Source organism: Triturus cristatus, chromosome 4_2 (assembly GCF_964204655.1).
Source record: "Triturus cristatus chromosome 4_2, aTriCri1.1, whole genome shotgun sequence".
NCBI classification, from domain to species: Eukaryota; Metazoa; Chordata; class Amphibia; order Caudata; family Salamandridae; genus Triturus; species Triturus cristatus.
In genome coordinates this window covers 558,772,605-558,788,082 of record NC_140586.1, presented here as the reverse complement: position 1 = coordinate 558,788,082, position 15,478 = coordinate 558,772,605, and the positions used below count along the sequence as shown (strand labels likewise).

Here is a 15,478-nt window from a genome sequence, read left to right as displayed (position 1 = left end):
CGCCCAGTCCCGCCAGCGGCGAGCCTCCCCCGCAGTCGCGAGCCTCCGTCCGGCACCAGTTAGGCTCCGCCGCTCGGGGCCGCCGCCATCTTGCTCTTTGATCGCCACACGTCCCGCTCCGCGATCCGGCTCCAGCCCCTCGCCCGGGCTCCCGCCGTCTCGTTCTCGCCGTCCGCTTCGGTCCCGGCACCCAGCGCAACACGCTCGCGCCACCAGCGGCGCGTTTTGGCCGGTTAACAGGAGAATTATCGGGGATCAGGCACGGAGCTGCAGGCTCACGCCGCCATCCCGATCGGCGTCCAAACCACGCCCCTTCGTCCTGGTCTGAAGCTATAGTTGTTCCAATTTTTAAAAGAGGAGACAGAAATGACCCCACCTGTTACCGGCCAATATCACTATTAGATGCATTAATGAAGGTAGCTGGTCGGATAATTTTAAACAGGATACAACTCTGGGCAGAAGAGAATAACGCAGTCTCAAACTTACAGTATGGATTTAGATCGGGTAAAGGTACCATAGAGCAGGGATTAAATTTGGCTTTAGTTTTATCTAAGTATACTCAGGCAAAAAAGGGAAACCTTTTTGTTACCTTTGTGGACCTGAGTTCCGCTTTCGATTGTGTGGACCACGAGAAACTATGGTCCACACTATCTGAAATGGGTATAGATTTTAATATCCTCCAGTTCATAAAAGCACTGTATAGGGATGCGGGTGCCAGGGTACGTTATGGCAATAAGGGCGAGTGCTCGGACAAGTTTCCCATTAAGAGAGGGGTGCGACAGGGGTGCATTTTAGCACCCCTTCTCTTCACCCTATATATAAATTCCATCGGTCAACACCTAAGGGAGTCACAGTACGATTACCCAACTATCCTGGGAACATCAGCGCCACTACTCCTTTATGCTGATGATGCCGCTATTATGTCCCGAACTAGGATTGGCTTACTTAGGGCCGTCCTGAAATTTGCTAACTACATGAGAGACAGGGCTAAAAGTCAATACTACAAAAACATACACCATGGCATGTGGTCCCGGGACAAAGAAAGCACCCTGTCCAATCTTCCTTGATGGCAGGAGGATCGAGACCACGGATCGATTCTCCTACTTCGGAATACATTTTGATAGGAAGGGTAACTGGCATACAGCATTAAATGCCAGACATTTAGCTTTCACCAGGGCAATAGGCGTCCTGAAAAATTTTGCGGCCAAATTAGGTGGTAGACCTGTGAAGGAACTGATTTTAATTTATAATGCAAAATGGATCTCCACTGCTACTTATGGGTCTGGCCTTTGGGGTATTGAAAACCCACAACTGATACAAAAAACTGAAAATCAGTTCCTTCGCTATTTATTAGCGGTCCCCAAATCATCAGCTACCTACATTGTACATATTGAGCTGGGCCTATTATACATTTCTGATATCATAAAAATAGCGCCTATATTATTGTGGCACAAAATATGGGTTACCCCTGAGACTTCATTAAACAGAAATTTAATCATTGACGGTCTTAAACTTGATGGAATAAGTAATATCAAATGGCTCACTTATGTAAAGAACTTGCTAACTGAGCTCGGACACCCAGAGTTTTTTGTGAGGCCATCAAGTATGGAAAGTCGCTAAGAGAGCTGGCCCTCAACCATCTAATTAATATTAGGTGGAATCTTTAGAAAACTAAAACCGCAGTCATTGGATATCAGCAAATCACTGTTCATGAAGGGCTCCAAGGGTACCTTTCGATTCAGTCAAGCTGCTATGCCCGAATGTTATTGACCCGTTTTAGATTAGGCACTTTTTTTCGCTTGACCACCTTCCCAGATTGTAATAATTGGTCAAACGAAATTTTAGTATGCCCATGTGATGACATCTCTGCTCAATCAAATATCCATTGTGTTCTATTTTGTAAATGTTATCAGATTCCAAGGGGGGCTTTTCTGAAACCAATTTTAAAGGCCTGGGGTATTCGTATGTGTAGATCAGCTTTAACTAGGTTATTACAGCTAGAAAATTAATCTGTTATCTTTGCTGTATCTAGCTTCCTAAAACTGGTTATCAGGTTTCGGAACTCAATGTAATCACTATGAGTACCAACCCTATACTTTAGATCTTGCTGTTTATTGGGGAACACTAGCTTCTTTTTAAATGAATTTTTACGATTTGTATATGACTGACATATCAACTATACTTCTAATTTAGGTGACTGTTTTAACTGTATTTAATTAACTGTATTTAACGTCTATTACACTTTTTTAATGTTTGCTTTTATGATTTTGCTCTGAAAATCGAATAAAGCTTTTTTTGATTCTTGATTCTTGAATAATGTCCATTAATTACTTTTGTGTTACACAAATGTTAAAAAAGGCATTATGATCAACATCAGGGCTACTGAGAGGTCGAGCAATACCAGGAGAAAAATAGGCTCATCCACCAAGAAGAATAACGATGCTTAAGTGCTTGCAGCTGACAGCAGATGTGACTTGCTGTTCACAAACTTGAATCCCTTGAATCCAAAAAAAAGCTATTGATCACCATAAATCTTAACCAAACCACTATATAATCCAGATTCTTATTAAATCAGTGAAAATAATAACCTTTTGAACCACTTGGATAGGTACCATCTCATAGCCACAGCATAATGTAAAGAGGGGTTACTAATCATGTTGTCAGTGAATGTTAGTGATTGAAGTTATTTTTGAAGGTCAGTTGCTTTCTCAGTAATTCAGACTAATAGATGTAAGTCGGTGTGCCACTAGGTAGTTGAAAACCAGTACCGCTTTGTTACAGAAAGGGAGGAATTGTTTTGGTTTTAAGTCTATCAGGGAAGCATATTGTGCAAAACAGGTGATGACTGTATTGAGAAGGGGCTCAACTGCTTCTCTGTAAAAGCATTTTACCACAGTCTATGGCACATCTCTGTACTAGAACACATTAAATTTGCGTTGACCGTACTTCGACTTTCTTGGGAAAAAAATAAGTTCTGTGCCCCACGTAAATCGCAACTTGGTTAAAATAAGTAGTTATTTCCTGCCACTGATGTTGCAAAAAAAAGCTCCCAACATTTAACCAACTCTGTTCCATTCTGTATAACCCTCTGTCTGTTCTGGGACTTGATTAAATGAGTTCCTGGTATATCACTTCTAAGCAGACCCTACTGGAATGTATTCTTCAGGAATTTTACCACTGAATTCCCAGATGTGACTATTTCTCTAATATCGTTCTATGTCATACTTCGCTTGACCTCATATTTGTTTTTTATTTCACTTCCTAAAAAGTTTTTTTTTCCTGAATAGCCTCTGCTGTGTTTTCTTCTGTACTTGCTTCTTTTCATCCTGACATTAGGGAAAATTGAGTTTACCAATCATCTGTGATGACTAGTAAGCTCTGTGGATGATCAAGCCCTTAATTGCAGCAATCCTCATTATGCCATTTATAATGCGGGGTTTGGTAAGCATAGGCAGGATTGTTCTTTCTTATTTATTTTGACCCTTTTTAGAATTTGCCTACAGCAAAATGTATTGTTAATTAAAAAAAAAAAAATGCCTAGAAGGGGCATAGTGCCGGCCTATCATTTTCCTTTACCTACCATTGGTTGGCTCCCAGGTCACTCTTGTGGATAGTGTCCTTCTACTGGCCACAGAAACCTTCAAATACATGTTTTTTAATTTTTGGTGTCCTCCGACACCTTCATGTTTGATAAGATGTAGGTCTTAACTATTCCACTGGTTAATAAATTATATACAGCTTTAATTTCAATTCCAGTAGGCCTGCAGCAGCACTGCTTGTTCTTTTTGTGCCAGGGCAGCCGTAAGACTCACATGTTTTGCTTGTAGTCAGTTTTTTTTTTTAACAACACTTTATTAATCAAGAAGGCAAGGGCTGCAGGCCCCTGACAAACCAGGGGAACTGCCACATAGTGAATAGCAACAGCTCTTGACATTTAGTCATATAGAGGAACAATGGAGAGCTATTCATACATCATTGATCAAGAAATTCCCCCCCCCCCCCTTCCCTGCCCAACCCCCTCCCCTGGACCGCACCACAGCCAGACACCACCAGAACCATCTCTATACAATTAGTACTCAGTGCCACGCTTGGCATTCAAGGAGGCCCCAAATCTCCATCCATAGGGACCGGTGAAAGGAAGATGCCCCTATAATCAGCCCACCGCTTCCAGATCTCGAAGTGTTTCCGAGGACACCCACGCGCCCTAAAGATCGGTAACTCCAGACCCATATTGAAATCCAAACCTTGTTTCCAAACATTGAGAGAGGGAGCCACCGGGGCCTTCCACGGACGAGCTAGATCCCGCTTGGCTGTCGTTAGTCCCAGAAGCAGCAAGTGGCGCTTATAAATATTACCCCCAATATCTGCCATAACATGGAGCAACGCCAATCTGGGGTCTACAGGGAGATCCCAGCCCAACACTTCTGATAAGCACCCTAACACTCTCCCCCAAAACCGATACACTGCAGGGCAGTGCCAGACCGTGTGCACTAAAGACCCCACCTCTCGCCCACACCTAAGGCAGTCCGGGGAGGCAATAAGACCCGCCCGCCACAGCCGCTGTCGTGTGTAATATGTCCTGTGCAAATACCGAAATTGGATGAGACGCAGGCGGATCGCTATACTAGCCTCACGGGGGGAGGCCAGCGCCTCCCTCCAATCCGTCTCGTCCAATGGCCCGACATCCGTCTCCCACCGTTCACGCAGACCCTTCAGGGACGGGGCACTATGAATCACCAAGGACCGATATATTTTAGAAACTTTCTTCTCCTGGAGATCCCCCATAAACACCTGAGCCTCAAGGGGACTGCATTCAGGGATGGATTGAAGACCCTCCAGTCTAGGGGCGAGGGCGTGGCGCAGTTGGAGGTATCTAAAGAACTGCGTCCGTGGCATTTGATACTCGCGCTGTAAGACCTCAAAGGATTTCATCACACAGCCCTGAACCACCGATCCCAACGTAGAGATACCAATCCTGTCCCAGTCCCTAAAACCAGAGAGGGTCGCCAACGTAGGGAGCAGCCCGTTATGCCACAACGGGGTCTCCCGGGTAAGCCTACCCCACCAGCCAATATGGCGTAGAGCCCGGCTCCACACCCGAAACACCACTTGGGTGACTGGTGGCAGTGCCTCCCGCAACGCAGTCGCATAGAGTAGGGTATGTATTGTATGTGGGTCCATGAGGCGCCTCTCCACCGCATACGCCGGGTCCCTCCTATCTCCATACCACCATTCATTGAGGACCAATAAATGGGAGGCGTAATAATAGGATAAGATATCGGAGGTAGCCAGTCCCCCATCGTACACGGACAAAAAGCAAACCTTCAGCGACACCCTGGCCAAACCCCCTTCCACAAAAAGTGACTCAGCACCGCATTGACCTTCCGAAACCAACTGAGAGGAATCTCATAGGGGTGGTTTTGGAGCTGGTAGAGAAGTCGAGGCAGCGCCACCATCTTAAAGATGGCAGAGCGGCCACAAATAGTGAGAGGCATACGCGCCCAGAGCTTAACATCCCGACATACTTTCTCCCATACCGGCACCACATTGCGCTCCCAGGCGATCGTCGGTACGTCAGTCAGAAAGACCCCCAGATATAGCATCCCTCCGGCCGCAATCCGCAGAGACGCCGTCCACTCACCCTGTATGTCTTGACTGCCCAGCACCCACAGGGTGGATTTCCTCGGGTTCATTTATAGCCCGGACGTCTCCCCAAAGACCTGCATCATGCGGAGCAGCCGCAGTCCGGTTCTACCGAGATCCGACAGGAAGAACAACACGTCGTCGGCATATAGGGCAACGCCATCCGAGAGTCCATGTTCCCACTCAAACCCAGTGTATTGCGCATCCATACGGACCCAAGCGGCCAGCGGCTCCATGACTAAGGCAAATAGGTATGGCGACAGGGGGCAGCCCTGTCGCGTCCCCCGGTTCACCGGGAACCGCGCCAAGGTCGCCCCTGCCACCCGGACCGAGGCTGTAATATCGGTATACAAAAGTGTTAAATAGGATAAGAAGCGCGGCCCCAGATTTAACCGTTGCAGCAAGGCAAAGAGATAGCGCCAACTAAGAGAGTCAAAAGCTCTATCTATGTCGGCTAAAAGGAGAGCCGCCCGAGCCTCACGCCGCTGGACCGCAGCTATCGCCACATGTGCACGCCGGATGTTGTGACTCGTTGCCCTATGTGGCATAAACCCGGCTTGGTCCGGGTGGACCAGGGTAGGAATATAAGGTAGGAGCCGGTTGGCCAGGGCCTTGGCCAGAATCTTCGCCTCCACATTCAGAAGGGAAATCGGCCGATAAGAGGCATGGTGTAGCTTGTAGTCAGTTTTAATAGGTTTATTTTACTCTGCTAAGTTGTATGTAGGGAGGCCAGTGCACTCCTGGGACACTTTGAAGGCTTCTTCTCCCCCTCCCTTTCCAGGTTTACATGCTTCATGGAATTATTTTTTGTTTCATTCCCTCCAAAGAGGAAGCCACCAAAGTAAACGTTATGGTGGACCACATGAGAGCACTTATAGCTGGGTTCCTTGCCTAGTCTAATTCATTTAAAGGTGACCATGCGTGCATGCATTCATGAAAAGGCAATTGACCACTGGGATCGGCGAGTGAGGAGAGCTAGGGAGTCGAGTGCACACTGGCAGCCTCGCTTGCTGTCTAAGTGATCTCTTTCCAGTGACGCAGGAAAGTCAGTCACAGTGGAGACAAATGAAAGTGTACTGATTGAAAAAGTTTGTGCCCTTGTGTGCTTGTAAAGGCAACTGGCTTGTGTTCTCTATTAGCATTCAGAGATGGAGCTTTTAGTCCCTGCTCACAGCCCTAAAAGTACTCATTTCAGCATTCTCCTGGTGATAGGCTCTCTTTGGCATTAATAAGGCACTAGCGGATAAGCCGTCAGGAGAAGAGCAAACATTTTCTAAAACATAAATGTCGATATAGCAAAACTCAATAAGATGGAACTGTGATGATGTGAATGGGCCATAACCCTAGATCTATATTTGGGGGTTCAACATGGCAGTTAAAGAATATTATAATAACCTTTGAACATAACATGATGTGTACAAACCATTGCCACATAAACACAACTTCTCCTTTTTAGTTAATAGTAAGACTTCTATAAAACAGTTTTTAAATACAAATTTAGGCAGCCGCATTATTAATACGTGTTTTCAGGAAAACTGGTTGAGATGTTGGTAACTAAAAATTATAGTTTACAGTGCAAAGTACCTGGAAAAAGAATAGAAATTGTAGCAGTCGCTTAGACCCCTTTAAAATATGTTGATTTTGCTCAACAGTGTTTCTTTTCATGATGAGCTATGTTATGTTGGCCAATGTATTTTGTTTAATCTTGTGCAGTTTTGCATTAAATTAAAAGTTGTTTTTCCTTGCGCTTAAGGAACTTGTCAGGAAAGGAATCCCACATCACTTCAGAGCAATAGTTTGGCAGCTTCTATGCAATGCTCAAAATATGCCCATAAAGGAACAGTATTCTGAACTTTTGAAAATGACTTCACCGTGTGAAAAACTCATCAGAAGGGACATTGCAAGAACATATCCAGAGCATGATTTTTTCAAAGAAAAAGACAGCCTTGGACAAGAAGTTTTATTTAATGTTATGAAAGTAAGTCAACATATATTATTCTGTTCATGACGTTTGTGAGAGAAGTACAATGTTTACTGTGTAGCTCTGCATTTGACAAATAGCAGTTTCTTTCAATGTACATGTCATTATTGCGTGAAGTTCTGAAAAACTATCTGATTTTCTAAGCATGTAGGAAATACTTTTATCATTGCTGTGTATGCTGTAAAGCATATATCTGAAGTGAATGTGTTTGAGAACGTTGTCAAATGTAGATACATATATACTACAGGAATTATACTGTTATTTTTGAGATGCCTGTTCTCAGTACAAGCACATTTTGATCACTAATAACACTGTACCCATGTGAAGAATCTGCATGAAATTTGTCATAATAAAGTAAGCAATTGTGCAAGGTTGATCATTTAAAATTGCAACAAGATTGGCAATTGTTGCTTGGGCTGTGGTGCCAACATGTGTTTACTATACAGATTTTAGTAGGAGCAGCGCCTTAGTAAGGGTGCATGGGCTCTATTATAGCCAAGGAAAGTGGATTCTCGCCTCTAAAAAGCTATATATCGTATAGGCAGTTTTTAAAATGGCATTTGCAAAATATTTCAGTAAATTTTGTAAAACCTTTATCAAGTGTGTTTAGGTGGGGTTCCTTTTTCATCTGTGAAGAAAATTATGTAAAAAGGTTGTGTCAATCGGTGTACCATTTCCCTAAGAAAATAGCTGAAAAGTTGTGGGCTTTACTGGCAGCTTAAACAATCCAGTGTGTAATTTGGCATCTTCTTTTGTTATTCATTAAGATGTGCAAAGTGCCTTCCTCCACATCTGCCTTTGATAGTCCCAGCTTGCTCCTCTCCTTAAATTTGTGATTCATAAAAAGTGGGCACAATGGGAACACACCACATGATCTCGGAATTTAAGTTAAAAAGAACTTATAGGCCTCTAGAGCAGAGCTTACCTGCTGAAGGTCTAGGAGGAGTTTGATCTTGAGGTAGCGGATGAGGTGAGAGTTGACCAGTTTTTTCAGGACTTTGGCAAAATAGGTTACAAGAGAAATTAGCCTGTAGTTAGACATGTCCATGGGGTTGGCTAAAGATATCTTGAGAAGGGGTAGTATGGTGGCATGCTTCCAAGTGTCTGGAAGGTGACAGTGGCAAATGAGAGGTTGAGTATTGAAGTGAGCACTGAGCACATGGGATCCAGTCATCTCATGAAGATGTAGTTAAGGCAGGGGTTTGACGGATCTCCAGATTTAAAGGATTGCATGGTTTTGGTATTTTCCGTTGCTGAGATTTCAGTCCAGCAGGTCAGTTGGAAACCTGTCATCGGGCTGGTAGGCGTGTAGTGCAGGTCAAGAGATGCTGGATCCAGTTGGCGGATCTTCTTGGTTTTCTTTCGTAAGTGGTTGAAGAAATTGTTTAATACATCCTGAGATGGGGTGTTGGCAATGGAGCTAATGGGCCAGCATGTGAACTCTTTGACAGTGGTGACTTTCTCTTTTGGGGAGTTCTGCTTGTTCGAAATGCGGCAAAAAAGGGCTAGGTTTTTTGAGGTGTTGATGTGAGATCCTGAGAGCTGACTTGAAGGAGGTTCTGTCGCTGGCATTATGGGTAAGACGACATTGTCGTTTCAGATGCTGATGGAGGAGGGCGCTGCCTATGCTAGTGGTGTTGGGAATGTTAATTTTGAAGGTCGGGTGTTTTAGCCAACAGTTGGTGTCGCAGAGGTGATAATGCAGCTGATGTTGTTTTGGTGCATGGTAGCTATGCTGCTTCCGGGTTTGTTGGCTCCGTCATGTTTGGTAATTTTGTGGCTCGGGGAGTGGCAGTGGCTGGGGCAGTTGTAGCGTTGATCCAGGTTTCCTTGAGGAAAAGCAGGTAGGAGGAGAGGTCGTCAAGAAGGTCCCAGACTTTGATGGCTTGATTGACCACAGAGCAGGTGTTGAGAGGAGGCATTTGAGGGTGATGGGGCAGGAGAAGTCTCCCCCATCTGAGCGGCCTGGTGCCTTGTGGGGAAAAGCACCTGAGATTGAGGGACAGAGGATCTTGTGTGCTGCGGAGCAGCGTCAAAGGAGTTGGTGGACAGATGACCAGGGTTTTCTGTACTAAGTGTGGACTGGTGCGCCCTGCTTCGTGTCTGTGCTGCAGTTGCCATTTTGAAGGCCAGAAGAGGTAGGAGGTGTTCCTGAGGGGAAGTGGGTGGGTCAAGTGCTGAAGAGTAGCACAGGAAGGAGGCGGCAGGAAGGTGACGAAGAGTGGGTAAGACAAGAGGGTGAAAAAGAGGTACAGAAATAAAGGCAGCAAAGACCAATGCAAAAAGAGTGAAAAGGTGGCAAAAACTAGCAAACAAAACTGCGTAAAAAGCAAGAGAAGGACTGTCATGGCTTTGGAGAGAAAAAAGAAATATGAGTGTGAAACAAAGAGAAACGCGCCAAAACTAAGAGTGAAAGAATCAATAATATATGAGAATGATAAAGCAATAGAAAGAGGGGCAACAAGAGTCAAAGAGCGGGTGATAGGCTGAGGAGGGCACAGAGGTGAAGAGCCTGGGCCTTTTCAGAGGACCAGGAAATCCAGAGCTGGAGGAGGAGGTCAGGCAGCACTTAATAGTGACAGGTCTGCCCTGCAGCTGCAATTCTGAAGGCCAGAGGAGGGTGGAGAAGATCCAGAGGGCGGTGGGTGGGGCAAGCGCTTAAGATTGCCATGGGAAGGGGCCGGAAGGAAGGCGGCAAAAAGCAAGTAAGAAAAAAGCGTGACAAGAAGACTCGGAGACAAAGACAGCAAAGACTGAGGCAAAATAGTCAATAGGGGGCAAAACAAGTGAAAAATCAGGGTAAAAAATTTGGGGGTCAAAGTGTGCAAACTCTAGATCTGTGATATGGCTGACTCTTTTTCCTGTGTTGCAGAAACACAGTTGGAAAAGTGCTGATCCTGCAGCCTTGCAGCGTCCGCCACAACAGATAAAGTAGAGCCTGCAGCCTCTACAGCAGTAAGACTTTCAGTAATATCCAACCTGAAGTCAAGAAGGGTCATCAGTCTTTCCTTGTTTGCCAGATATACAACATACGCATTGTATGTTGTGAATTGGATTAGGTGGGGCACCCACTTTTTTATATCATGTGAGTTTTAACATAAAATTACTTGGTTGAAGTACCTTGTCATTTTTATTCACTCCCTCCATGCGGTTGTTGTAGTCGGGTATACAGTTTGGTTTGTGTATTTCTGCTAACTGACCCCAAACTGTTACCAGAGAAATGCTCTCATTGTGAATTGTAGTAAGCACATATACTTGGTACCTATCGTAGAACTTCACAGTGAGCACTTTGTTGCAACCCAACACACTTCTATGGGCTTTTTGGTGCTTTTTACAAACCAGCTTCTGAGGGAATCATTTATGGTGGTTTCAGATTATACTGCAAGCCACAGTGCCAGCTACGTAGAGCTTCCTGAACAGCTGGATGTCTGTATAGACTTTGTCCACATGAAGGTTGTAACCTTCAGGAAGGAGTGATTGCTCAAGCACCCATGCAGTCTTCCCAATAATTCCTAACCTGCAGCATTTATAGTAGAGTACCCTAAGGTATACATGGCAGGGGGTTTAGGCAAACAAACGTCTTGATGCTGTAACAGGCTGTTTTGCGTGGTATGTACTGCCCGAAGGGCAGCCGTTTTTTTTTTGTACAATATTAATAACTTGTCGACCACTGTGTTTGTACCAGAAATCTAAATCTCTTGACAAACAGATGTTCCATCACAGGCCGATTTTTGAACAACTTGTCATGGGCTGCATGGTCCCAGGGCAATACTGCAGATTTATTATTGAAATACAACCTACACTATAAATCAAACACTTCTCTAGTCAGGACTGTTGTGAAGCTGGGTGTTTCCCAAAACTTCTGAGAAGACCAGTAAGACAGTACTGTTGGTTTGTGCACTATTCCCATGAGAAGTGTAAAGGGCAGAAATGTTTTCGAGTCCACAGGTGTTTCCTAGAGTGAGGTGCCAGAATACCTTCTCATACAAACTCTTTGGCTTGCAGATTGCTTGTGTAATTTCCTCAAGGGATAAGTAATCCACAAAACATTTGAAGTAATCAAAACACAAAAGATTACATTATTGGTTTTACATTCACCATCCCCAGTAAATGGGGAATTTCTGACTGAAATCTCTTCGTGGTCTGTCAAGTGAGCACTCTCCCTGTGGCCTGCTTCAATACTGCCTGTACTCCAGATTGAGCTACTTTACCACTGTCTCTCAGCTGGACAACATTTGCTTGCGAAAAGGCATTGACTACTATGCTCATATTCTTCAGACTAGCTGGAAGACAAGTCCTTATCAGTTTGAACTCCACCAATTGGAAATTCACTTCCAAATTGGGATCACGATTCTCTCCCAGAGATGGAGTTTCAAGATCAAAACCTGCCTTGGAGCTCTCCTCCATTATTTGAGTTAGGTACTTGGTAGCAGTCATCTAGCAACACGCCTGCTCCCTTAACTACTACTTTCTTTCACAATACTCTGCTAGACAAAATGCAGAGGTATTCATTGAAATGTTAGTGCACTGAAAATATTGGATTGTTCCCCCAGGACGGGAACATTCCCTCTTTTGAGGCCCACCTAAAAAAAACTTCCCCGGGGATCTAGTGAGATTCCTTATCAGGTATTGCGGTCCCAGACACGTTCCCCGCGCAGAAATTCATGGTGTAGGTAACAGCATTAGAAAGGGGAGACTCTCCCATTTCCAGTGATGCCTATTGTCAAGGTTCCATACCATTCTCAAAGGTAAAGTCAGGGCATTACATCCTCCCATTCTACTTACTTGTGCTCCCCATCCACCATGTGACAGCTAGGCCTTCATACTCCTGCAGCTTCATTGTGGAATTTTCTGGTTTTGTAGGGATCAGTAGTAAAAGGAATTACGAGTTCTCTCAGCTTCCATATCAAAGTGTAGCATTTCCTTCCTGGCATAATGCTGCAGGGTAATATGGGTTGTAGCACTCTACTCCCTGTGCTGCCAAGACAATTGCAGTGCCAGTGAGTAACCAGGTCTAAGCAGATTAATTTTAAATCTTACATGCACATTTTCCTCTTGCCTGCCATTTTTCAGTTCTTCCAGTTCATATCGTTTTTTGCAAAATAAATCAATGTATAAAGTAAAGGTTGATCCATGTTGGGACAAGTTGATCAAACTGCAGCCACTTGGTGGAGTGGGTCATCCCCAAGAAGTTGAAAAATGCTTTGGCTGCCTGCCTGCTCAAAGCGTAAAATGTAAGACCTCAGCTTTGTGAACCACTTTAAAGTCTGTCAACCTACATGGATAGCTTAGGAATTGCTATTATATTTAGGGTGTCAAAACGACTTATGGTGGCCCTGAAGAAGGGTACCAAAAATCTAAAGAAAATATGGAGGGTAGGAGGAATGAGTGCAGAGAGTGGCAGGCCGTGTCTAGTGGCCAATCTAGGTAGGTGTCAAAATATTTGATTACAAAACCAAAGATGTGAAGCTGAAAATATTTTGCTGAAAGGAATTTAAGGCTGACTTCTAAGATCAGATAATGTTTTCTATTAAACCATAAAAGCCTCTTAAACCACACTTGAGGGGGCATTTTGTGTAACATACAAAACCTAAACACAACTTAAATTCTCATGTTATGGTTAGTTACTTACCACAAAGCACTCTGCATGAACTTGCAGATGACATCTTGAATGATAATGTTAAGCTTGTGGTTGGAGTTCAAACTTGAACTTTTCTATTTAAAGAAGCTATTCAACCTTAAAATCTGTGTCCTCACAACAGTGCTCATTTCACATTGTACATAACCTAATCGATTTTGGTATTTTACCTACACCAGGTCCCGCCCTGTACCTAAACTCATGCTGCAGTTCCTGCTAGGCATTAAATAATTGATGGCTGCTTTCTGTACATATCAGGGAAAATGAGGGTGTATATGGATTTGAGAGAGTAAGAGAGACAACCACTTATGACCTGGATCATGCTTCCAGCTGCTTCCATTTGAAAGAGTTGCTCTGCTGGAACCCAGTGACCCTGGGCCAAATCATCGCCCAATTTTGCTTTCATCCCAGAATGAGGAGGCTTTCTCTTTATTAGCCTTACAACTGGTGTGCACACAAAAATTATTGCTCTGTTGATGAACACACTGCTAATACTTTCAGCTTCAGCTACAGAAAGCCCACCAAGAACCTTGTGCCACTTCTCTGCCCGTTTATGGTTGTTTGTGAGTAAAATATACATAAGGAAACCTGTTCTGGAAAAACTTCCTTATAGAACCTGGATCGTCAGTTTTTCAACAGGAATGGCTTTCCCAAGCAGTTGAATACATTCTGTAAAATGCCTGTCATTTTGCAAAAAAAAAAAAAACCTTGCAGCATTTTTCACTATTACTTGGATCCCTTTGTTCCCCTTTTATCGGTAGTAAACCCCCATACATTTTTGTTGTCCCTCCATATTTACCATCACTTTATCTGGTTTGTGTGAAAAGCAGAATGCAAATCCCATCCACACTGTCTTCCCTCTTTAGCTCGTTTCATACTAAGCCTGCCCCCCTTATCCTTGAACTGTGTTCTCCCCTTTACCCCTGTCCTGTGTCTCCAACTTTATCTTAGTGGTTATCACTATAGCTTTACCCTAGTACCTTTAACCTTACTCATAACTAAGTACCTCTACCTTTGTCTATACCACAATATCTCTACCTATAGACCAGTACCTCTACTCCTATTTATAACCAGGGGCGGCTGGTGACATTTGAAAGTTATGAGGCGTAAAATGATTGGCATATCGCACCGTTGTGAGCGAGCGTAGCGAGCGAGCCCGAACCACCATAAGGGGGTTTCGTTGCGATTCTCTTCCCGTGAAAATTTTGAAAAAAGAGAAGAAAAATGGTGCATTTTCAAGCAAATTTGAGAAAGCAGGAAGGTTAATAAAGCAATTGTGAAAGTGCCTCTGTGAACTGTCACTTTTCTCTTTACCTATCTCTCTCCCAGAATTCACCCCCTTCACCTGTAAGTGGCTGCAAGCTGCTCTATCGGCGTCACTCTCTTCCAGTGACACTCTCACTTTCCCATCATCTAAGTATCCCTTCCTACCTTACCTTTTTCGCTATCTCAGCATCTCCCCTCTTCTGTCACTGGCTGGATAATGCAGACACTGCCCGGAAACTGTCTCTTGCTGCCCCTTCCATTGTCTCGCAACCCCCCATGCTCTCCTCTCCCTATCTTGCTATCTCTTCCTATCTTGTTGCGGTCACATCCATCTTGCTTGCTATCCCTCCCTACATCTCAGTATCCCTTCCTCCCTCGTCTCTTTCTCTGTCTCCGCACCTCCATTCCACCGTCATAGCAAATGACAAGTAGTTACGACAGAGCACATCTCACACAAGAATCGGATGAACTATCTCTAGACTCTACTATAGCGCCTAATATGTACCGGTGATTGCAGGTGGTGGGTGCTTAGCGCTGCCACTCTTTTAAGGTCCGTTGTCCGGTCCGGGGCGTATTTCTCATCATCGGCCTTCACCCTCAAGGCAAGAGAGAAAAGTCAGTTAACCGGGGAATTGAAAGAGAAGGAAACAGTGACATAAGGGAACGAGGGTGCAGAAAGGAACGTGTGAGAGTACCGGATCTGACCTAATGCCCATTGCTTATATCATTACAAAATGAAAGCAGAATGATTTCAAAAGACCACGTTTGTGAATACAGGGCCGCAGTATGCATTTTGTTTTCCAATGCACACACCCAACAAGCAGGTATTTCAGTACCTCCAGGAATAGTGTGCTTTCCAACCCAGGGAAAACATGGTTGTTCAAAGAGCGAGGAGGCGACAAAAGTAGGGCTTCACTGGCAAACACTGTAATGTGTTTAGGTGTGAATAA

The 15,478-nt window shown here is 44.4% G+C and overlaps 1 protein-coding gene across 4 annotated transcripts in view; it reads left to right on the top strand.

Annotated features, from left to right (window-relative positions):
- EVI5 (ecotropic viral integration site 5) overlaps nt 1–15,478 on the top strand; it is a 1,102,294-nt gene that overhangs the window by 352,018 nt on the left and 734,798 nt on the right. For all 4 annotated transcript variants that reach the window (XM_085602190.1, XM_085602187.1, XM_085602191.1 and 1 more), the window contains one exon: nt 7,397–7,621. In XM_085602190.1, coding sequence (XP_085458316.1) covers nt 7,397–7,621 — 225 coding nt within the window. The remainder of the gene's footprint in view (nt 1–7,396; nt 7,622–15,478) is intronic.